The sequence below is a fragment of the Oryctolagus cuniculus genome, chromosome 10 (assembly GCF_964237555.1).
Source record: "Oryctolagus cuniculus chromosome 10, mOryCun1.1, whole genome shotgun sequence".
NCBI classification, from domain to species: domain Eukaryota; kingdom Metazoa; phylum Chordata; class Mammalia; order Lagomorpha; family Leporidae; genus Oryctolagus; species Oryctolagus cuniculus.
The window spans coordinates 75,890,100-75,912,347 of NC_091441.1; the positions used below are offsets into that span (position 1 = coordinate 75,890,100).

The 22,248-nt window shown below is 49.0% G+C and overlaps 1 protein-coding gene and 1 long non-coding RNA gene across 6 annotated transcripts in view; one reads left to right on the forward strand and one right to left on the reverse strand.

Annotated features, from left to right (window-relative positions):
* Nucleotides 1-3,359, forward strand: part of PDZRN3 (PDZ domain containing ring finger 3) — a 252,081-nt gene extending 248,722 nt beyond the window's left edge. For all 3 annotated transcript variants that reach the window (XM_051851467.2, XM_051851469.2, XM_017343969.3), the window contains 2 exons: nt 141-257; nt 941-3,359. In XM_051851467.2, the coding sequence (XP_051707427.2) occupies nt 141-257; nt 941-2,500 (1,677 nt within the window). In that variant the 3' untranslated portion in view covers nt 2,501-3,359. The remainder of the gene's footprint in view (nt 1-140; nt 258-940) is intronic.
* Nucleotides 1-22,248, reverse strand: part of LOC127492315 (uncharacterized) — a 199,228-nt gene that overhangs the window by 20,052 nt on the left and 156,928 nt on the right. For 2 of the 3 annotated variants that reach the window (XR_011379476.1, XR_011379475.1), the window contains one exon: nt 3,477-22,123. The exons of the other annotated variant lie outside the window; for it this stretch is intronic. This is a non-coding gene — a long non-coding RNA (uncharacterized lncRNA). Of the gene's footprint in view, nt 1-3,476; nt 22,124-22,248 lie in introns of those variants that run through there. 3 annotated transcript variants of the gene reach the window in all.

A 22,248-nucleotide genomic window follows, 5' to 3' on the forward strand; every position in this document is an offset into this window, starting at 1 on the left:
ACTGCACTGGGATGACTCCCGGAGGGAGCCCCAAAATATTTTCCTCTAGGGTAATGTCCTTTCTTTTAACAAAGAAATCAATAACAATGAAAGCAAAAGGAAACTTACAAGGCACTGTTGGCTACTGCTTCTCCCTGCAGCTGGACGAGGGTTGGATGGACGATGACCGGAACGACTTCCTGGATGACCTGCACATGGACATGCTGGAGGAGCAACACCACCAGGCCATGCAGTTCACCGCCAGTATGCTCCAGCAGGTAACACCGGCCACGACCCCTCACCCTACTCCCCGCCCAGCTGCACCAAGGGGGCTGCTCCCTCCATCTCCCTTCCTGATCCTAAGACCCAGAAACCCACTGACCTGAAAGACCGCAAGAGAATAGATTAAGTGCCTTCTCCTGGAGCATGAGGGAGCTGCAAGCTGATACTCTCCATGAGCGAGCTTTTAACAACTGACCTTCTGAGAGCTGTTTGAAATGCACACGTGCTAGCGTTAAGGTGCAGTGGGGAAAATAAAGTGCTGTTTGCAGAAGCAGAGCCATTCCCTGTTTAACCTGAGCTGCTAAGAGCTCCCGACTGTGCCACTATCCTTTGTCAGAGTCATAATCACCCAGTGGAGTCCCTCTGAGCTAATGGAGGCCAGTTATGCAGCCTGCTACCCAAGGACGGGTCGTCCAGTAGTTCAGCCATTCACTGAAGGTGACAGCTACCCCGCACTGACAGACAACTGGGCCACAGTGCAAGGATTAGAGACACCCAGGGAGACAGGAGGAGGGTAGGTGCATTCCAGTCCTGCCCTCAGCGGCTTGGAAGTGGAGAGCCGCCCTTCCCAGGAAGGTTGGCCTTCAGGGGAAAGTCGGGCAGGACCTGCGTCACCTCCACCGCCACTTCTCGCCGCTTTCGGCAATGATCGTTTGTTCCTGTGGTTTCCCTTGTGCAGAAGAAGCATGAGGAGGACGGCGGGACCACAGACACCGCCACCATCCTGTCCAACCAGCACGAGAAGGACAGCGGCGTGGGGCGCACGGACGAGAGCACGCGCAACGACGAGAGCTCCGAGCAGGAGAACAACGGCGACGACGCCACGGCGGCGCCCGCCGCCGCGCTGCCGGGCCACAGGAAACTCACCTGCAGCCAGGACACCCTGGGCAGCGGCGACCTGCCCTTCAGCAACGAGTCCTTCGTGTCTGCCGACTGCACGGACGCCGACTACCTGGGGATCCCGGTGGACGAGTGCGAGCGCTTCCGCGAGCTGCTGGAGCTCAAGTGCCGGGCGGGCGGCGCCGGGCCCTGCAGCCCCTACTATGCCGGCAGCGGCCTGGACGCCGCCAAGAGCGACCCCGAGAGTGTGGACCAGGAGCTGGCGCTGCTCAACGAGGAGCTGCGCAGCATCGAGCTCGAGTGCCTGAGCCTGGCGCGCGCGCACCGGGCGCCGCCGCTGCGCGAGCCGGGTCGGGAGCCCTGGGCGCTGCCCCACGGCGGCCTGCGCGCCTGCACGGCGGGCGCCGACGCGCGCCGCCGCGAGCTCTCCGACATCACCGAGCTGCCGGAGAGGTCCGACAAGGACAGCTCGAGCGCCTACAACACGGGCGAGAGCTGCCGCAGCACCCCGCTCGCCCTGGAGATCTCGCCCGACAACTCCCTGCGGAGGGCAGTCGACGGCCTAGGCCGCCCGCGCGGTGACAGCGCCACCGAAGCCGCCGGGCCGGCCGCCAACAGCCTGCTGGCCATCACCGAAGACCCCGAGGTCGGCTCCCCAACCTACGGCCCCGCGGCCACAGAGCCGGGCCCCGGCCAAGCCCTGGAGGGCCACGAGCGCCGGGCGGCCGATGGCAGCCGCAGCCCCGCGAGCAGCCCGACGCCGGGCCCCGCGCACGCGGCCTCGTGCCCGCACTCGCCCTACAAGCACGCGCACATCCCAGCGCACGCGCGCCACTACCAGAGCTACATGCAGCTAATCCAGCAGAAGTCGGCCGTAGAGTACGCACAGAGCCAGGTGAGCCTGCTGAGCGTGTGCAAGGACCTGGGCTCCGCGGGCGCGTCGGAGCCGAGAATGCAGTGGAAGGTGAAGGTGCGCAGCGACGGCACGCGCTACATCACCAAGCGGCCTGTGCGCGACCGTCTGCTGCGCGAGCGCGCGCTCAAGATCCGCGAGGAGCGCAGCGGCCTCACCACGGACGACGACGCGGCCAGCGAGCTCAAGACCGGGCGCTACTGGAGCAAGGAGGAACGCAAGCAGCACGTGGTGCGCGCGCGCGAGCAGCGGCGCCGGCGCGAGCTCATGATGCAGAGCCGCCTGGACTGCCTGCGCGAGCAGCACGCGGCCGACGAGCGGCGCGAGCTGAGCATCCTGGAACTGAGCCACAAGAAGATGATGAAGAAGCGCAACAAGAAGATCTTCGACAACTGGATGACCATCCAGGAACTGCTCACGCACGGCACCAAGTCGCCGGACGGCACGCGAGTGTACAATGCCTTCCTGTCGGTGACGACGGTATAATCGGCTGCATCCCCTTCGCGCGCGTGCAAGAGAGACCACCCCCGGTGGTGCAGAGAGATTCCTGCCTCGTTCAATGCGGCAAGCTCCTGTATATACGACAAGCGCGGCCGTCGTGTGTATAGTCCAGACGGGCCACCCCCTCCCCAGCACCGGGTGCCATAGCTCTATTTTAAGAGGAGGGGCAAAACGCCCTTTTCCTACCTGGGAGGTGGATATGGACAGCTTTTTGCAAATAGCGGTTGTACTTTTTTACTTGGTACCTTTTACATAAAAGTGTTTAAATTTCAGAAAGATCTTTTATTAAGCATACTTTCACAGAATAATTTGTTTAAAACTATATTCATATGAGAAAAACGCGCTTCCCCCGCCCCCCGCCTAAAACACAAATAACAATCGCCGGTCTGTATTTTTAATGGAACCCCTATTTTATAACGTTCCTTTGTTGAATGTGTTTCATACGAGTGACCATTAATATATTATTTAGGTCGAGGTTTCAACCCAAAGCCACCGAAGGCTGTGGTTAAGGAGCGAATGCACGGAACCAAACCAGCAGTGTTGAGAGTCGGGATGTGCATTTCAGCATCCTTCTGCTCAAGGTTCCCCAGAGTATAAAGGTTTTATTGGAACCCAGAATATAACGCGGCTTTTTGGCAGTTGCAGGCATGTTTGCAAATAATGCAGCCATTGGAAGAATTTGCATGGAAAGGAGACAGTTTGTGGAATTTCAAGTGCTCATTGTAGTAAACCTTTGCTTTGTAGATTTGAAGGCACAGACTTATACAAGCAAGTTCATGAAATCATGATTAGTTACAAACATTAAGTAAAATGAAGTTAAAATAAATTATTATTTTCTATTTGATATGTTTGGATGTGATTTCTTGTTTTGCAGTCGTGCTTATAAAATAGAAGCCTTTTGCAGTGTTTATTTACCACCCCCCACCCCCCACCCCCACCGCACCGGTCGTATTACCTGCTGCCTTGGAAGGATTTAAGTCTTTCAGACAATCTGATTCCTTCAATCAGACTGGAACCCAATGACAGATATAAAGCCAAGGACTAGCAGTGCAGAATAAGGAATCAAATTCATGTAATCCTGCATTCTGACTGCCTGTCTTACAGAACGCTTCAACCTGGCCCAGGATCCTATAAACAAGAATGGTTACAAGTTTATCAATCAAGGTCATGTTTACCATGAAATCTCTTTGGTTCATTGCAGCCATTACGGTCTGTCAGGAATAAGTAAGAGGCTGGGTAGTAGGGTCCAGCTTTCCTTTTCTAACATGTAGCTGTGTAAATCAGACAATGTTTTCCTAGAGTAACAGGGGTCGCCAGAGTGGGTGGGCTCCAAAAGGGGTATCTTTCAGATTAGAGCAACTGCCAGGGTTCTAAGTAATCAGTGTGCTATAAATTGTTCCCTGATTATAGGGTTTACACCAATTTTTCAGCTATGTTACCTACTGAAAAATAAGATTAGGAAGGACATCATTTTCTTTCGCCATGATGACAGGCATGGATCTGGCTTACTCGCTGATCCGACTAATGTTCTGATTGCAATGACCTGCTGGTTCAGGCGTCTCGGAGGCAGACCCTGTTAGAGCCAAAACTCTCCTTTGGGGCCAGGATATTGAGACGAATTAGTACCCATACATATAATAAAGCAACTTAATAAAAGACTGAAATACTTACTCCTCACTGTTAAGATGTCTGTTCGTCACTCCCCCAGAACCACACATTGCTAAGAGATAATCAGGTCTATTGCATCGTTCTAATCAACCCTCAGAGGTGCAGTTTTGACCAGTGGACTGTTCGAGCCATGGTTACCCAATACTCTCCAACTTCCAACACAATCAGACTCTTAGTTCTCAAGACAAGGTCTCCCACCAGGTGCAGGGGCCCAAACACTTGGGCGGTCCTTTGCTGCTTTTCCCAGGTGATTAGCAGGAAGCCGAATCACAAGTGGAGCAGCCAGAATGCCCATATGGGATGCTGGCACTGCAGGCAGCGGCTTTAACCACTATGCCGCAGTCCGGCCCTGGAAACCATCACTTCGTTAATGAACAGAGATGAACAGTCAAAGGAAAGGCAGCTCATTAGTAACCAGACTGGGATTTGAAGTCAGAACCCAGCACATGATGCCACAGCTCTTATCACCCCATACTCAGGAGAGTAGTAGCTCTCATGTGCGCAGTTAACAAATGTGCAGTCAATCCTGAGCCCTCAACCACGAAATAAATGTGTTCCACAAGTGAATGCCCCAGAGCGAGCATAGGCCAGGAAACAGAAATCTGCTGTCTGAGCTCCGGAGTGCCTGACAACACAAGCATTTCTGAGCTGCTGGTCCAGGGGAGGGACTTGCCTGAGTAACAGTGATGAGATGATTTACAACTTTTATTCTCATGGGTGGGAAATCCTAGCATTGGTGCAAACAACGTGCACTACAACCAACAGAACTTTCCACCACCTCTGTTGCCTGTACTTGATTTCCTGGGCCCATGTAAGAATCTGATGGAAGCTACCAAGTTTTCTCTGTGGTGAAAAAAATGTACTTGCAGTGAATAACATGTAAATAAATTGCATATCATTTTGGAAGGTTTATTGTGCCCAACTGAATTTGGTAACTCGAAGAGCTTATTTTTCAAGCCTTTTTTTTTTTAATTTCAGTCACTTCTACAATTTGATTTTAATGCCCACTTTTAATATCAAAAAGTACATTTTCCTATTAGAACCATACTGTTTAAAGCAATTAAAATTCAACGAACCACTACTGCCTCTACTCTTCCAATCATTGTGCTAAATGGGTTTTTTTTCATGGCTGAATACATCTAGGAAGGATGAGTGCAGATTCTCCATAGGGGCTTCTCCACAGCTGGATGACTCAAGTTTAATTCTAACACACAAAGGGTAGGAAAGGGGAATTCATGAGTCATCTAAAGCTACACTGTTCAGGACAGCTGTCACATCTGGCCATTAAGCTTAAAATACAGTCAGTCCAGGGAGTGGGCATTTAGCCTAGCAGTTAAGACGTCTGTGTCCCATCTTGGGTTCAATTTGTGGCTCCAGCTTTCTGACAGTGCACCCTAGGAGTACTCAAGTACTTGGGTCCTTGCCTGGATTGAGTTCCCAGCTACCAGCTTCAGCCCCAGCCCAGCCCTGGCCATTGCACCCATTTGGGAAGTAAACCATCAGAGGGGAGCTGTCTCAGTCTCTCTGACTCTCAAATAAATAAATTTTTTAAAAAATTTTACACTTGGTGAAAATTGAAATTTTCTAAGAAAGTGGATTTTAAAGACCTAGTGTTGCAAAAACAATGTAAATTATTTTGATACTTTTAATGTATGCTGAAATAACATTTTGCATGTGTTAGCTTAAGTCATATGCATAATATCATTTCACCTTTTACTTTTTAAAGTGATTACTAGAAAAGTTCATATTACATAAATGGCTCCTATAATACCTGTACTTCCATCAAACAGCACTGATACATGGGATATAGGGCACATATGTAGAAACCACTTGAGCTCCCCATCTCAGTAAATCTTCGGGGCAATTCTGCAAGGCAAGGTGGTCTGATCAACAGTGTAGATCCCGATAAAGAACTGTGGCCAGTGAGTGGAGAGATGTGATTTGAATTTGTACCTGCCTGATGTCAAATCCTTTCTCTCCCACCACGATGCCACCATGTACTCCAGCAGCAACTCCAAGTACGTTGAGATTATGCTAATATGTGTTACATAGTCATGATTACAATAAAAGAAATTGTTTCAAAGTCAATAGGCATTTCATTCAGTTCCCTTGGAGTTCTAAATTACAGAAAATCCCAACTCTCTTGGCAAGAACGCACGACGACGCATAAAAATACAGGAATGAAGCTTTTCATCTTTTAAATGAAAACAGGGGTTCTTGAACAGCACGAAGCACAGATATGATGAGGAAGAATTATGCATCGCCTAGGGAATACTAGTTGAAGAACTAATTAAGATTATAAACTGAAGGATGAAAATTAACCAAATAATTGTCTCCTTGTAGCCTTCAGAAGTAGGTTACAGGTTACGTGTTAGCGAAAGTGCCAAAGCCAAGGAAGCAAACACGGTGCCGCCACCAGCAACTGCAACCCTCCCTTTTATTTCTGTTTCCCAGTTGTTTTCAGCATTTTAGGATTTCTGTGGTGCATCAACTAATTAAAAAGAAATCACTAAAGCCGAGATAAGATGCAAGAATTCTCGTGGCAAATGCTGTAGTCTTCAGTTTTGATTAAATGCGAATTCCCTTAAGCAGTTACAGAACAAAGTATGGGTCTTTGGGTTTCATTCAAATGGGTTTTTCTGCTCAAATGATCCATTTTTCTTTAGCTTCCAGTAGCAACTAATCCCGAAGGAGCACGGTGTCTACAGGGGTTCTACCGGGGTTTTTTCCTTTCAATGACAGAAAGCTGACCTCCGTGCACTTGGCATCTTTCTAAAATGAAAAAGGGAGAATTAATGACCCTTCTTTCAAGGGGACTGTTGCAAATTTAAACTTGCTCACCAATTTACTGAGTCTTGTCCAAATCCTCAAAATGCAAACAACGCTCCCCGGACTCACTAAAAAATGTACTAGGGTTAAGCTGGATGGGGCAGTTAACCCTGCAGCCATCCCAACCACTCTGGGTTTTGTTTTTGCTTTGGTTTGATTTAAGATTTATTTATTGGCGCCGGCACTGTAGTGTAGCGGGTTAAGCCACTGCCTGCCATATGGTCACCTGTTCAATTCCCACTTGCTCCACTTTCAATCCAGCTCCCTGCTGTTACACCTGGTAATTCAGCAGAGGATAGCCCAAGTGCTTGGACATCTGCACTCTCATGGAGACCCAGAAGAAGCTCCTGGCTCCTTGCTTCAGTCTGGCCAGCCCTGGCCGTTGTGACCATTTGGGGAGTGAACCAGCGGATGGAAGACCTCTCTTTCTCTCTCTCTCTCTGCCTCTCCCTCTTTCTCTCTGTAACTTTGCCTTTCAAATTAATAAAAAAAATTAAATCTTAAAAAAAGATTTATTTATTTATTTGATAGGAGAGACAGAGAGAAAGATCTTCCATCTGCTAGATCACTCCCCAGATGGCTGCAACAACTAGGAGACTTGGTCAGACCTCAGCCAGGAGCCTAGAACTCCACCCGGGTCTCCCACGTGAGAGGCAGAGACCCAAGTATTTGAGTCATCATCTGCTGCTTTCCCAGGAGAGTTAGCAGGGAGCTGGGTCAGAAGCAGAGCAGCCAGGACTCAAACAAGCTCACCAATGTAGGATGCTGATGTCCCAAGCAGTGACTTAACCCACTGCGCCACAAATGCTGGCCCCTGGCCATTGTGACTTTGATTGAGCAATTTTAGCTCCAAAGAATCATGACAAATCTTCACGCTTCCCGTGGCCACGTCGGAAGCCCGCAGGATTGCTTCACCCGTGGTTACTGGATATTCGCTCTGTGTAGGGCTGAGGGGCGTCCTGACAGAGCTCACAGTCTAGAGGGAAAGCAGAGAGTAATGCAGTCATCTCACAAGTACTTAGCAAAATTCCAACAGAGCTGGAGCCGGAGCAGATGGCAAGCCAGTACCAGCTGTGCTGGAGGAAGTCCTCCCAGAAAACCACTACAGTTGATCCAAGAGCCGATAGCTCATGCGAGTCAACTAGGCAAAGGCAGCAGGAAACAGCACGTGCAAAAGCCCGGAGGTGGGAGTCATCGGTCTAATTTGAAACAAAATCAGAAGGCACGGCTTGGGCTCAGACAGCAGTGCAGAGGAGAACCGAGACAATGGTGTGTAAACAGGTGGGAGGAGCTCAGCAGAAGCCGAGCTACTGTGCGACCATAAATACCCTCTCTGGGCACAACCAACATTCACTGAGCACTAACAGTGCTAGCAAAGAAAGGACGCTACATGGTTTTCACGGGCTAAGCCCCTTAACCAAAACTAACCTAGGAGCTGGGTGGGGTTGTCCTCATTGTTTTACACATAAAGAAGCACAGGCAGCTTAGAGAGGCAGCCAGTGGCCCTGGGGAAAAGTGAAACCAGCTCTTTCTGACCCCACTCCATCTCAGTGCTGGGAAGAGGCACCTCCACAACAGGCCACTCCTGGATCTCACCTTAGGGAAGGCTCAGGGATCCCTGGGTCCCTGGGGTGACCACTTTGTGCTCTGCTTTTTCCCCACTCAAGGCTCACTCCAGGTATAACCACGCTGCTCCTCCTTTCTAAGCAACAGCAGACATGAAACCTAACAGACTTGAGTCAGCTCGCTTTTCCGAAGTCAACCAAGTTGCACAGAACACAGTTCCCTCTCCAGGACTCTGTTCTCCATCACTCAGCATGAAGCAAACAAAGCACATCTTCCCATTTTCCCATCTAAAGCCCTTCCTACCTGTACTGCCTGGGGGGAGTACTGAGTGTATGAGATGAGCCCAGGGAATACCTACCCTTCTTGGTGGTTTTAGGGACACATAGCAGCCCCTGAAACACCTCCTCTCCTGAACTGTGCCTGGCTGGGCTGTGTCAAGTAAAGTGGGCAACTCCACACAGAAGTGGGGCATTTGCACCCCAGCTGCCACCCACTCAACCCCTCCTTCCATCATCAGCAGAGGTTGCAAGGTTCCAAAGGCACTGAACAGCCACGTTCATTAAAAAAAAAAAGTTTCTTGGCACTGTAAACTGAGAACACACAAAACACAGCAGGGCTAAATAAATTCCTAATTAATTGTAATTTAAGCTTTTCCATTTTCTGAGAGGCAGGGGGTTGAAGACATGGAATGTGGGCTTTGCAAATGCCTGACAGTTACTCAGAACAAACAAAGCCTGCCTGATGAGTCTTAGAGCAGCTGCAAAAAGGTGATGGGGCTCCAAGAGGAAAACGAGTTGCTATAAACCATCTGCACCAGTGACCTGTGCCTTCAGAAGGTGCCAATTTAAACTGAGACAGTGTTGCTTCAGAATGCCGGCATGTCGCTCTCCGGATTCCAGGCCACCCATGTTTTAAGTGATACTCTGTAAGAGGCTTCTATTTGACCAATTTATTTTTAGATTTATTTCCTTATTTGAAAGTTACACACACACACACACAGAGAGAGAGAGAGAGAGAGAGAGAGGTCTTCCATCCATTGGTTCACTCCCCAATTGGCCACAACGAACGGAGCTGCACCGATCTAAAACCAGGAGCCAGGAGCTTCTTCTGGGTCTCCCATGTGGGTGCAGGGGCCCAAGTCCCATCTACTGCTGTCCCAGGCCATAGCAGAGAGCTAGATTGGAAGTAGAGCAGCCAGGACTTGAACAGGCGTCCATATGGGATGCCGGCACTGCAGGTGGCAACTTTCCTGCTACGCCACCATGCCAGTCCCATATTTGACCAATTTTTAAAACCAGCTGCTAAATCTGGCTCTTTTTGACCTAGTCTTTACAAGAATGAGGACTGTCTCTATCTTTTTGTTCATCAACCTTCCACTTTCTGTTTTAAAAAAGATTTATTTATTTATTTAAAATGCCAAGTGAGACACACACACACACACACACACAGAGAGAGAGAGACAGACAGACAGACAGACAGAGAGAAAAGGAGGTGGGGAGAGAAAGGGAGAGATTCTCCATCCACTGGTTCACTTCCAAAATAGCCCAACGGCTGAAGCCAAGGGCCCAGAACTCCATTTGCATCTCCCACATGGGTGGCAGGGGCCCAAGCACTTGGGCCTTCAGCTTTCCCAGGCACATTAGCAGGAAGCTGGATCAGAAGTGGAGCAGCAGGAACAACACTCCAATATGGCTGGCTATACAAGCCTCACAGATAGCAGCTGAACTTGCTGCATCACAACGCAAGCCCCCAACACTTCTACTGTCCCCCTTTTTTCACCAGAGTCAGCTCTCCAATGCCTTCCCAAAGTATCGCAATCTTACTTCCTGTGGGGAGCAGCTCAGGCTAGACTAAGTTACTCGAATTAAGACTTATTCTATGCATCTGCTCTCCCACAATATGGCGCTGGGAGAGGAGGAAACAGCTTCTACACAGCTGCCTCCAGTTCAACCAATAAACTGCAGGACCTGCTCCTGATTGGAGGAGAGCAGCGTACTCGGCGTGTGGGTAGCAGAGTTGGGATTGGTGGAAGAGGACTATAAAGGAGGAGAGAGACAACATGCACCAGGAACATCTGAAGGAACATCTATCTGAAGGAACACCTGTGCAGCCCCCGAGAGAGCCGGCCGGCGGTGTGCCACTCCCCCACGGAAGTGGGGAAAGTGGACAGGGGGAACCGCCCTTCCACGGAGGTGGAAGGGTCAGTAGCCAACCCGGGAAGAACCAGCAGCAAACCCGGGAAGGGCCGAGCAGACGAAAGAACAGCGCAGGGTCCTGTGTCGTTCCTCCACGAAGACGGGGAGCGACATAATGGTGCCGTGACTCGGATATGAAGCCTAGGCAGGGTTTAGTGTCGTTCCTCCACGAAGAGGGGGAGCGACAACTTCCCTTATGAACAAGGTGCAATTTACAAATGAGACTTGGAGTATATTCCTTCATTACCACCAGGCTTAATTCCAAAAGAAGGATGTACATTGTTACATAGTTTTGCACCTAGAACCCAGGCCAAATATTGAACCTGTCGCTTGAAACCCAGAAGAGTGCACTAAGTGAATACTCAGCTTATCTAAAGAGAAAAGATTTGCAAGGAAGGCCTGTTTACTACAAAAGTCAAGCTCTACGTTCAAGGTCCTGCCACATGGTGAGCCAGGAGGTATACCTTTCAGATGTGCGTTGGGAAATCTCAGCACTCAGAGCCCCAAGACAATCGGTCAGGAGCTCATATGATATCAAAGCGCCTTCTCGTTACTTATTTTTGACACAGACGCCCTTTTACAATTCCAGAGAAAGTTACAGAGCGTGCACACAATGCTGCATCGAATATGGGAGATTCACAGACTCGCCATGCTGCATTAAGCAGAGACAATAAATGATGATTCAATTTCCTAGTCCAAAAAGTCATCTCCATGAACTGGGACTTGGCAATAGATTCTTAGAGAAGACACCCAAAGCACAAGCAGCAAAAGCAAAAATAAATAAATTAGACTGGGGGAAAGGGGCAGGCACTGTGGCATAGCAGGTAAAGCAGCTGCCTGCAGTGCCAGCTTCCCATATGGGCGCCAGTTCGAGTCCCGGCTGCTCCACTTCCGATCCAGCTCTCTGCTATGGCCTGGGAAAGCAGTAGAAGATGGCCCAACTTGGGCCCCTGCACCTGTGTGGGAGATCCAGAAGAAGCTCCTGGCTCTTGGCTTCGGATCGGTGCAGCTCTGGCCATTACAGTCAATTAGAGAGTGAACCAGAGGATGGAAGACCTTTCTCTTTCTCTCTCTCTGTCTCTCTCTCTCTCTGCCTTTCCTTCTTTCTCTGTGTAACTCTTTCAAATAAATAAATAAATAAATAAGACAAATTTTTGTACACCAAAGGGCATTCTGAAGAAAGTGAAAAGACAACCTATTGGATGAAAAGTGCAAACCATGTAACTGATGAGGGTCTAGCACCAACAGTATATAGTCTCCAGCCACTTCAGATTAGAGGCCCGCCTTGACTCAACTCAGCAACAAAATGATAACCCAATTAAAACATAATCAAAGGACTCTACTCCAATACACATTTCTCCAAACATGATACAGGGATGGCCAATAAGTCCATGAAAAGATGGTCATCATTACTATTCATTAGGAATATGCAAACCAAAACCACAGTGAGGTACCACATGATACCGATTAAGATAGCTCTTATTGAATAAAAGAGAGTAACAAGGTAGGACAAGGATGTGAGAAATCACTGTCCTTCCTGCACTACTGATGGGAGTGTAGAAACATCACAGCCACTCTGGAAAAGGGTTTGACGAGTCTTCAAAAAGTGAAACATAGAATTACCGCGTAATCTGGTAATTTCACTTCCGGGTATATGCCCAAGTGAACTGGAAATGGGGACTTGAACACATATTTTATACCAATGTTGATTATAGCATTAGTCCCAACAACCAATAAACAAACCCTGTGTGCCTATCAACAGTTCCAGGAGTGAGCAAAATGCCGTACATGCCAGCAATGGACTATTAATAGTCATAAAGAAGGCTTGAAGTCCCGATGATAAGATTTTGGAGAAAAGACGGTGACACTACTTTCACAACATTGGAATGAAATCCATACCACCAGTTTTGCACCTAGAAATGTTAAAATGAAAAAAAAAATATTCTTTTTATATAGTAGGTATTGTGTAATCTTATCCAGATAATCACAATTTTTAAAAATCCATGCCTTCTAACTTTCAAATGGATTCCCTTTGATATTGACGGAAGAGCACAGATTATTTTGAGCATTGCGGAGAGTGAGGGAGAGCTATGGACGCTCACTCCAAAATGAACACATGTACCACATTTTATTTGCCATCCCAGTAGGTACATAAAATTAAAAGAAGACAGAACTGGGACTGGCGTTGTGGTGTAGTGTGTTGGGCCACTGCCTGCAGCACTGGCATCCCATGTGGGTACCTGTTCGAGTCCCAGCTTTTCCACTTTCAATCTAGTTCATTGCTAATGCACCTGGCAGGGTAGTAGAAGGTGACCCAAGTGCTTGGGCTCCTGCACCCATTGGAAGACCTGGAGGAAGCTCCTAGCTCCTGACTTCAGTCTGGCCCAACCCTGGCAGTTGCAGCCATTTGGAGAGTGAACCAGAGGATGTTAGATCTCTATCTCCCTGTCCGCCACCCCATTTGACTCTGCCTTTCAAGTGAATAAAATAAATCTTTTTTTTTTTTTTAATAAAACAGAATTGCAAATCATCATAAGGAAAGAAGTATAGGACTGGGAGAATAGTACCGACTAGAGCAGTGGTTCTCAAAGCAGGGTCCCTGAGCCTGCAGCCCCTGGATTGCTAGAAAAACAAACCCTCAGGTTTCAAGCCAGATGTACAGAATCAGACACCTAGGGGTGGGCCAAGCAGCCTGCCTTGCCAAGTCCTCCGTGTGACTCCAATGGCTGCATGCTTAAGTTTGAGAGACACTGCAAAGTAACAGGGAGTGTAACAATTCTCTTCACCCCATCACTGTACCTCTATCCCTTAGAACAGTTCCTAGACATACTTGCCACATTACCAAATATTACAAGCAAGTGAACAAGCAACAGAGATGGGATGATGTCTTTCAGTGGGGTAATCAGAGAACACCTCTCTCAATCTTTCAACGGAGATCAAAAATTTGAGCAAGAGTATGGTGCAGGCAAGAATGTGCAGAGCCGACTACCACAGCAAGAGCAAAGGCCCTGGGTGGGAAAGAACTTTCTCTGAGGCCAGAGTGCTTGACAAGGCACCCTTTGCAGTTCCAGAGTCCCTTCTCCGACCCTGGAATCTGGAGTCTTGGCTCTCCAAGGAACAGAAGGGTGGCTGTCTTCCTAGCCCAACTCCCTGGCGAGAAACCTGCCTTTGCTGGGAGAACAATTGCCTTTCTTGTTTGCCTGTGCGTGAGAAACCACACGGAGGGCCGTGTGCAGAGGAGGCCATCCTTTACAGAGCCCGGCTTGTTCTCCTGGCAGGATGAACTCCCGGTGACCTTGGACAAAGGGGCTCCCAGGTGTCTCACTGAGCAAGGAGGGGGAACCAGGGTTGCGTGCGGGGCTCTGGCTTTCAACAATTTGCTCTGAAGCTAGCCCGGTCCTCATCATTTTGAGACAATAAACAAAGACAGCTCCAAGACAAATTCAAGATGGCGTCATAAAAAGCAGATGAAAGCTCTGGGAGAGACAGCAGTGACAAACACAAATGGAGGAGTTCAAGCGGCCAGAGCCAGAGCAAGGGACTTGGAGCCGGGTCACTCAGACCCACTTCAAGGCTGGACCGCGCAAAAAGCCAGCCAGCCAAAGAAGCACCAAGAGGCAGCCAGGCCCTCGCCAGTGTTTACAATTTCACTCCTAATTTTTTTTTAGAAAAAGACACAAGCTTTTTCTAAATTATGCCCACCAGGAAAATGTCCTCAATTGCATTTTTTTAATGTTAAAAAAATGCTTGCAGACTTTTAACAGAGATACTTGTTAAAGTTATAAAGGGCCAATAAAAATATATCATGCTGTGATAGCCTTCTAACACCACAATGTTCTCACTTGTTGCAAAAGATTAGAACTTAGACCAGGGGCCAGTGAACTTTTTCTGTAAAGGGTCAAATAGTAGATTTCATAAGATACATGGGCCAAGAGACAAAATCAAGGCTACTGTGCAGGGACTTATGCAAGAAGAGAGAAAACAAATTTTTACAATTTAAATTGCAAAGTGGGGCTGGCGCTGTGCCATAATGGGTAAAGCTGCTGCCTGCGGATTCTGCATCCGCATCTGGGTGATGGTTCAAGCTCCAGCTGCTCCACTTCTGATCCAGCTCTCTGCTATAGCCTGGGAAAGCTGTGGAAGATGGCCCAAGTGCTCGGGCCCCTGTAACCACGTGGGAGACCCAGAAGAAGCTCCTGGCTCCTGGCTTCGGACCAGCCCAGCCCCGGGCCATTGTGGTCATTTTGAAAAATGAACCAATAGATGGAGGATCTCTCTCTCTCTCTCTCTCTCTCTCTCTCTCTCTCTCTCTGTAATTCTGCTTTCAAATAAATTAATAAATCTTTTTTAAAAAACTGCAAAGCATGTAAGTGTAATATTTCATAATATAAGTCCACTATTTTGAAGAATAGAATTGTGGAGGAGAAATGAGATTTTGCTTACCTGGGATTCAAACTTAGTGTTCCCTAACATGAAATTGATTACAAATATCATTGGTGAAAGCCACTCAGAGCTTACCAGCCCTACAGAAACAGGCAGCAGGCTGGATTTGCTTTATGAGCCATGGTTACCATTTGCTAACTCTTGGCTTAAACCATGAATTAGTAAGAGTTTTCCAGAGCAACAGAACCAATCGTGGTGTGTGTGTGTGTTTGTGTGTGTTTATACATAATATATCCATAGATAGACAGATAGAGATGATAGATTATGATGCTAAGAAGCATCAGTCACAAAGGGTTCCATGTTCAGAAAAGAACACAGATACATTGAATTCAACCGATGGGGAAAATATTTCTCAACAACAGGACTTTATTTTAGAGAGCATCTTATGGCAAAGTACATTATGAATTTGATATATCAATAAATAAATGCAAACCTTCATTGTGCTGTGGGAAGGTAGGGAGCTAGGGAAAGAAGCTGAGGCCCGAGACAGCTCCCCGCCGGACCCGTGTGGACCTCTGATTGAGCGCTCCAGGTAACCTGCATCCTCGGGCCACCTGCTGCTGGACAGCTGTGCTTGGCTCCCATGATGGCGCAGCTGCCCCGCATAACAAGTCCCTTCTGCGCACTCTCCAAACGCCCTTCCCTGGCTATGCATAGCCCAACCTCCCTTCTGTGCACTGTCCCGTCCACCAGCTAAGCTACCTCTTCCCAAGTAGTGGGAACCGCACTGCCACCCTGTTACAATCTGGAACCAGCATTAACTGGAAATATCCAAAATGCCTGCAGGAGGTGTCCCCCTCCCCATGACCTTTAGGCCATTATGTCATAATAAAATGACGCGGTGGAGAGGGGGAAGGCACTTCCACTCTCATCATGCACCTGACGGCATGATACTTTTGTTATTTCCCAAAAGAGGCTAAATATTCCATTAGGGTCCACCCCGGACACCACCCTTGTGCTTCTGGATGGGATAAGTGAAGGCTTAGCTTTGTTGAGACAGAGTTTCTCTTTGTTGTGGACTTCGTCTTTGTTGGAGGTGTTTCCTTGGTGAGGGATTTTCCTCTTTTGGGACCTTTTGCATTTTGGCTGTTTGCTCATTTTCTTTCTCTCTGTCTCTCCCCATCTCTCTAGCTGGCCTGACTTAGCTCTAAAGTTTGCACTTCCGCTTTGCTCAAATAAGTCCTGAGGCTGGTGCTGTGGCGGCGTAGTGGGTTAAACCACCACCTACAGTGTCAGCATCCCATATGGGCGCTGGTTCAAGACCCGGCTGCTCCACTTCCCATCCGGCTCTCTGCTATGGCCTGGGAAAGCAGTGGAGGATGGCCCAAGTCCTTGGGCCCCTGCACCCACATGGGAGACCCGGAAGAAGCTCCTGGCTCCTGGCTTCAGATCAGCTCAGCTCTGGCCCTTTCAGCCAACTGCTGAGTGAATCAGCAGATGAAGATCTCTCTCTCTCTCTCTTTCTCTCTCTTTCTTTCTCTCTGCCTCCCTTTCTTTCTCTGTGTAACTCTGACTTTCCAATAAATAAATAAATCTTTAAAAAAAATAAGTCCTGCTTCCTTGAACACCTTTATGCCAATGACTTTGAACTTTTTCACGCCTGAAGAACCTGAACCCCCAGTGAGCCCAGCCAGGAGCCCCACACCCCGCAGTGTCCTTGTAAACTTTTCATTTCCATTTCTTTTCACAACACCCATTCACATCCCTGAGAGAAACCTAGTCAGGGATACAATTAGGAAATGCTGGTAATTCACTTTGAATGATGGATAACTTCTTAGAGAGACCCACAAAAGAAAAGCAAAAAGTCAGCTGCCATCTATCCAGCCTGAGCCAGAGACAAGGTCCAAAGAAGAAAGAGAAGGAAGGGAAGGAGGAAGGAAGAAGTTCTCACTACAGGTTCCGACCTGGGCAGAAATAACCGTAGTCTCTCAGAACCATCTTTCAGTTCTCCCACACCAAAGAATCAAACTATCACATGAAGATTTGTTAGGCAGTAAAAGCAACCAATTATTAGAAGCAGAAAAGCCCAAAGAGCTTAAAATGTGATTAGCTTTGCTGATAACAGCATGGCATTGAGGTGACCATAAATTGTTGATAAGAGCCTTATGCGGGCCTATCAGCAGGTGCAGCAGGATCAGAAAGCAAATAGAAACGGGATTCTGTGTTATTCGTTCCCCCAAAGATCCCTTCTGGCCTAGAGCACACAGATAACCGGCCTCTACCTGGACCTCAGAACCAGATAGTCAAATGGGTATTATCTGGTCTGTGGACCGTGCAGGCACAGAGTGAGAGGGAGGCTTTCTCAGCGGAAACTTCTCTCTTGCAAGTCAAGGAAACTTAGCCCAGTGTGGCTGAGTGTGCCAAAGGTCAGACAGAGGGCTCACGGAGAAGTCCAGACCTCCAGCTCACAGTCCAGTGCCTTTGTGTCTATATCCTCCTCCTGTGCACACAGTTCCCAAAGGAGTGAAAATCAAGAGAAATCAGAGAGTAGGGACCCACTCATCAAGGTAGAGGTGGAGCCCAGCAGTAACAATTCCTGTGTACTTGATGGGCATCTCCTGGCACTTAGCTAAGCTCTTGACTCTTACCAGGAAGCCCTCAGGTTGTGAGGCTTTGCATAGGCAGGGATAAGGAGCCTCTGCAAGGCTGAACAACGTGCTCAAGTTCATGTGCACGGCAAGCAGCATAAGTGGGAAGCATACTCAGGACTCCTGCAAAGCCAGCACTCCTAACCACGGTCCTGTGGCCCGCTGCAGACTCAGTAAGGGAGAACACCGGTTTCAGTAAGCAAGTTAACATTTCCAGTATTTCCTGTGGGGTGCAGAGATTGTCCTACAACTGTTGCCAAACAACACCCCAAACCAGTTGGAGGTATTGCTGTAGAACCCTCAAACTGGGTCTGCTCTCCCAACAACAGAAAGCCAATCACTGACATTGAGGTGGTAGAAGAAAGTAGGTGTTTATTGCAAAGTGCAGAGCAAGGAACCAGACAGCTGTCACTTAATTCCTGGACTCCCGAGGAGTTAGGGGTGAAGGTTCTTATAGACTGAAGTTGGGGCTGAGAGGTGTACTCAGCTTGTGTCCAGGTTCCTGGTTGGTCAGTGGTGCCCGTGACCTTGCTTTGATTGGTCAGTGATGCCGTGCTCTGAAGGGAATTTATGGTGGCCAGGTGGGCTCCAGGTGGTCTGGGGGTTACGTGAAGGTGGCAGCTACATTCTGCTGCACCTGGAATTCCCCTACACAAAGCACCCCAGGGTAATACCGGCCATCAAGGCTCTTATCTAGGGGAGAAGCAAATAACTCCTTGAGTCTGGTGATTAGAACCTTGTAGGGTCAGCTGTGTCACTCCTGCTAGTCAGTGAATTCCTTTGATAAAGGCCAGGCAAAGGCACCTTGGGCCAAGGGGGACAGACAAGAGTCTGGGTCCTGCTTTTACATCATAGGGGCTTGATTTCACAAGCAGTGGCAGGAGGCAGAGGTCACTTTGCCTCTGTTTGTCGCTAAAGGGACCACCTAAGTCCTCTTAAAAACAGTCTCCCCTCCCTACCTCATGCCTGAGTAGAAGTATGGAGTTTCTTGCATAAGAAAATACTTGACAAAGCATTTCTGTGTTTGCCTGGAAGCTGGAGCATATTTTTGTTTATTGACAAACATAGGCTCAAAACTCCTATAATCTTGTTTTCCTCTTAAAAAAAAACAGTACTTGTTACCAGAGAAATTGCAGGGTTCCTGTCTTCGCGCGAGAAAGAATTCAGGCATGAAACAGAGTAGTGGGAGGTAAAAGTAGCAAAGTTTATTAGGGCAGGGACATCTGTAAGAACGGATGGGCACCTCTCCAGACAGAGCCTGAGACTGAGAGTGCCCATTCGCTCGGACTGGGGGGTGGGGGGTGGGGCGGGGGACGAGGTTACATGGTTGAGTGGAGAGATTACACCTGGCCAGACCAGGTGGGCGGCTCAGCAGAGAGGCAGAGGGCTGAGCACAGTCTGGTTGAGGCTGCGGGTTTTTAAGGAGATGGGTCTTGCTTCCCCACCTCTGCTCCTCTTGGAACAAAGGGCTTTTTGGATGTAAATAGAAAAACTTCTGAGTTTTCCCCTGAAGGTATCAGACAGGAGGAAGCCTAGCTGGCGCCATCCTGGGTTCAGAGGAAGGGCGAGCAGGACCCCCTAGAGAATGGGGATCCGGAGCAGGGTGTTTGAAATGCAGATACTGGGCTGCACCTGGGAGATTGTGGAAGATTTGTCAGGCAGAAGGGGCGGGACCTCCACCTGGCAGGTTATCAGGTAGAAAGAAGGGGGCAGGGCAGGATGCGAAGGCCGGGCTGCCCCTGAAACATTGTCAGGATGACTCTGAGATGCAGATGCATATGCTGGACATAGATGTCTTCTCTTTAGGCCTTTATGCCACACACACATAAGCTCATAGCTGACTTCCTACCTAACAGTACTCTGGGTGTTTTCCCAGGTCCATGAAAGTCTGCTCACCATTTTTCAAAACTGCACAGCACGCACCACATGGGCACAGCACGCGCTCCTGGGTGTCCTGCACAGGACCACTGGAACCACTGCCACCTTCTGATGGCTACGTCCAGCTCCACAGCAGTCTTCCCAGCAGAGCCCTCTTGGCAGCTGTGCTGGATTGCGTCATGACTTTCCAGTTGCACACTGGGAGTACAGCATCATTTTTGCATTTTGAGAGATCCCGCCTCCAGGAAGTCTGTGGCAACCGACACCCTACCTGGCTGGCTAAGAGTGCATCAGCAGAGAGCATTGATGTCACAGCTATAGAAACACCATTCACACAAGTGCCCGTCATGCCTTCCAGAGTGTTCTTTCCCTCTAGGGGGTCTTTCCATTTTCTGGAATTTCCTTCTCCATGTGTTTCTTTGGTGATTTCTCCCATTTCAGGTTCCAGGTAAGAAGTTACCTCATCGGAGATCTTCCTAGACTGCAGAAGGCTTCTCCATTGCAAGCATCCACGTAGTACTTTGGGCTTCTCCTTCCTCCTAAGAGTTTATGGACGTAGGAACAGTTTGTTTCATGTATGTCCCTACCGGGAGACTTGCAGCTCCATGAGAACATGGTACGGAGCTTCCTTGCTCAACACCGTGTACTTGACACATAGAACAGCACACACAACAACCACAGATGCTCGGTGAGGATGTGAGGAAGGGGGGATGGAGAAGAGGAGAAGAGGAAGAAGACGGGGGGGGGAGGGAGGCACAGAGAGAGGGATTGTCTGCTGGGATCTCCCAGGGAAACGGGAAGAAGAGCTCAGTGGATACGGAACTGGAAGGGGAGAGTTATTTTATGATCTAGAACTTTCTGTAGACTCAGCCATTGGGTCAACTTGTATTAGGCCCCTGTTAGGGACCAGGCCCGTTGTTGACACCAGGGAGACCACAGGGAGAGGTTCAGACACCATCTGTAGCCTCTGGGAGTTTGTGTCCTAGAGAGATGTGGGAGCAGACAGCAAACAGACTGTAAAGAGAAGAGTACAGACCGATGCCTCCTCACACGGGGCACCAGAATGTAAGGAAGGGAGTTGCAGAACAGAGAGGAGGCCGGGTATGAACCTACAGCCAGACGGAATTTATTCAGAGAAAATAAGTCTGCAGAGGTGGGTGACTAACAGCCAGCATGCACGTTGAGAGAACAGGTGGCAGGAGGCCCTGACCCCAGGGCCTGGGCTTTTTATATCTTAGGAAGGCTAGGGGTGGGGCTGGGGGTAGGAGAGAGCAGGTGGAGGTGAATTCCTCTTTATAGGTCTTTCAAGTGGCTGCTGAGCTTTCAAACCTGGGGAAGAACGAGGGGCATGGGGTGTGAGACCCAACTGAGATTCAGGGACAAGGGATACATTTTTATCTGTCTTTTGGGCAATGAGTGACAGTGGCTGAGCTTATGTCTTTGTTCCATCACCAATGGAACAATGAACAAATATCTGGGCAGGACCATCCCAGACCCACAGGGTGGTGAGGAGCCCATCAAGCAGGCAAGTTCAGGAAGATTGGCACTGAACGCTGCTACTTCTGATGCAGCAGCCAGGGAGGGCCTCCCGAGGAGGTGACAGGGTGGGGAGGGGTGTGGAGATGACAACAAATAGAACTGAGGATCCAGGCCTGGAGGTGAGGGTGGGAGAGCAGGAGTCCCTGATTGAGTGACACAAAATAACTTTTTAAAACATGCTGTCATCCAGGCTGGTGCTGTGGCCTAGCAGACAAAGCCTCTGCCTGCAGTGCCGGCATCCAAAATGGGTGCCAGTTCAAGTCCTGGCTGCTCCACTTCCAGTCCAGATCCCTGCTAATGCGCCTGGGAAAGACAGCAGAAGATGGCCCAAGTGCTTGGGCCCCTGTACCCATACAGTTGGCCCAAATGAAGCTCCTGGCTCCTGGCTTTGGCGTGGCCCAGCCCTGGCCATTGCAACCATTTGAAGAGTAAACTAGCAGATGTAAGATCTCTCTCGATCTCTCCCTCCCCCACCCCACAACTCTGACTCTCAAATAAATAAAGTCTTAAAAGAATGATAAAAAGATGCAGTCAGCATACTGTGAAGCTGAACTGAAAACCTTCCAGCCGGCAGAAGCAGACTGCCGTGGAGAGGCCCCCTTAGTACCTGAGCGGCTCCTAGAGCAGACCCCAGAGTGGCTTCAGGCAACAGGAATTGGTTGTTTCAGAGTCGTGGCGGTTGGAAGCTGGAAACGCCAAGTGCTGGCTCCCTCCGAAGGCACGTCCAGAATCCGTCCCGGCTTCTGTTCAAGGTTCTGGGAGCCTCCTGGGCTTGTCGAAGTGACAGCCTCATCCCAACTCCAACATCACCCTTCTTTCATCATAAAGGATTCAAGCCACGCAGATAATCTCATCCCAAATAAACTCACATCCAGAGATGGCAAAGGTTCAGACCCCAGATCCTGCTGGAAAAATTCAAAGACAGCCTATGAAGAGGCATGGAAGCATCTACAAAACAGGAGTCACGTGATTTTCAACACAGAGATCTACCAAGGGCAAATATCGCAAAGGTAGAAGAACTGCAAAA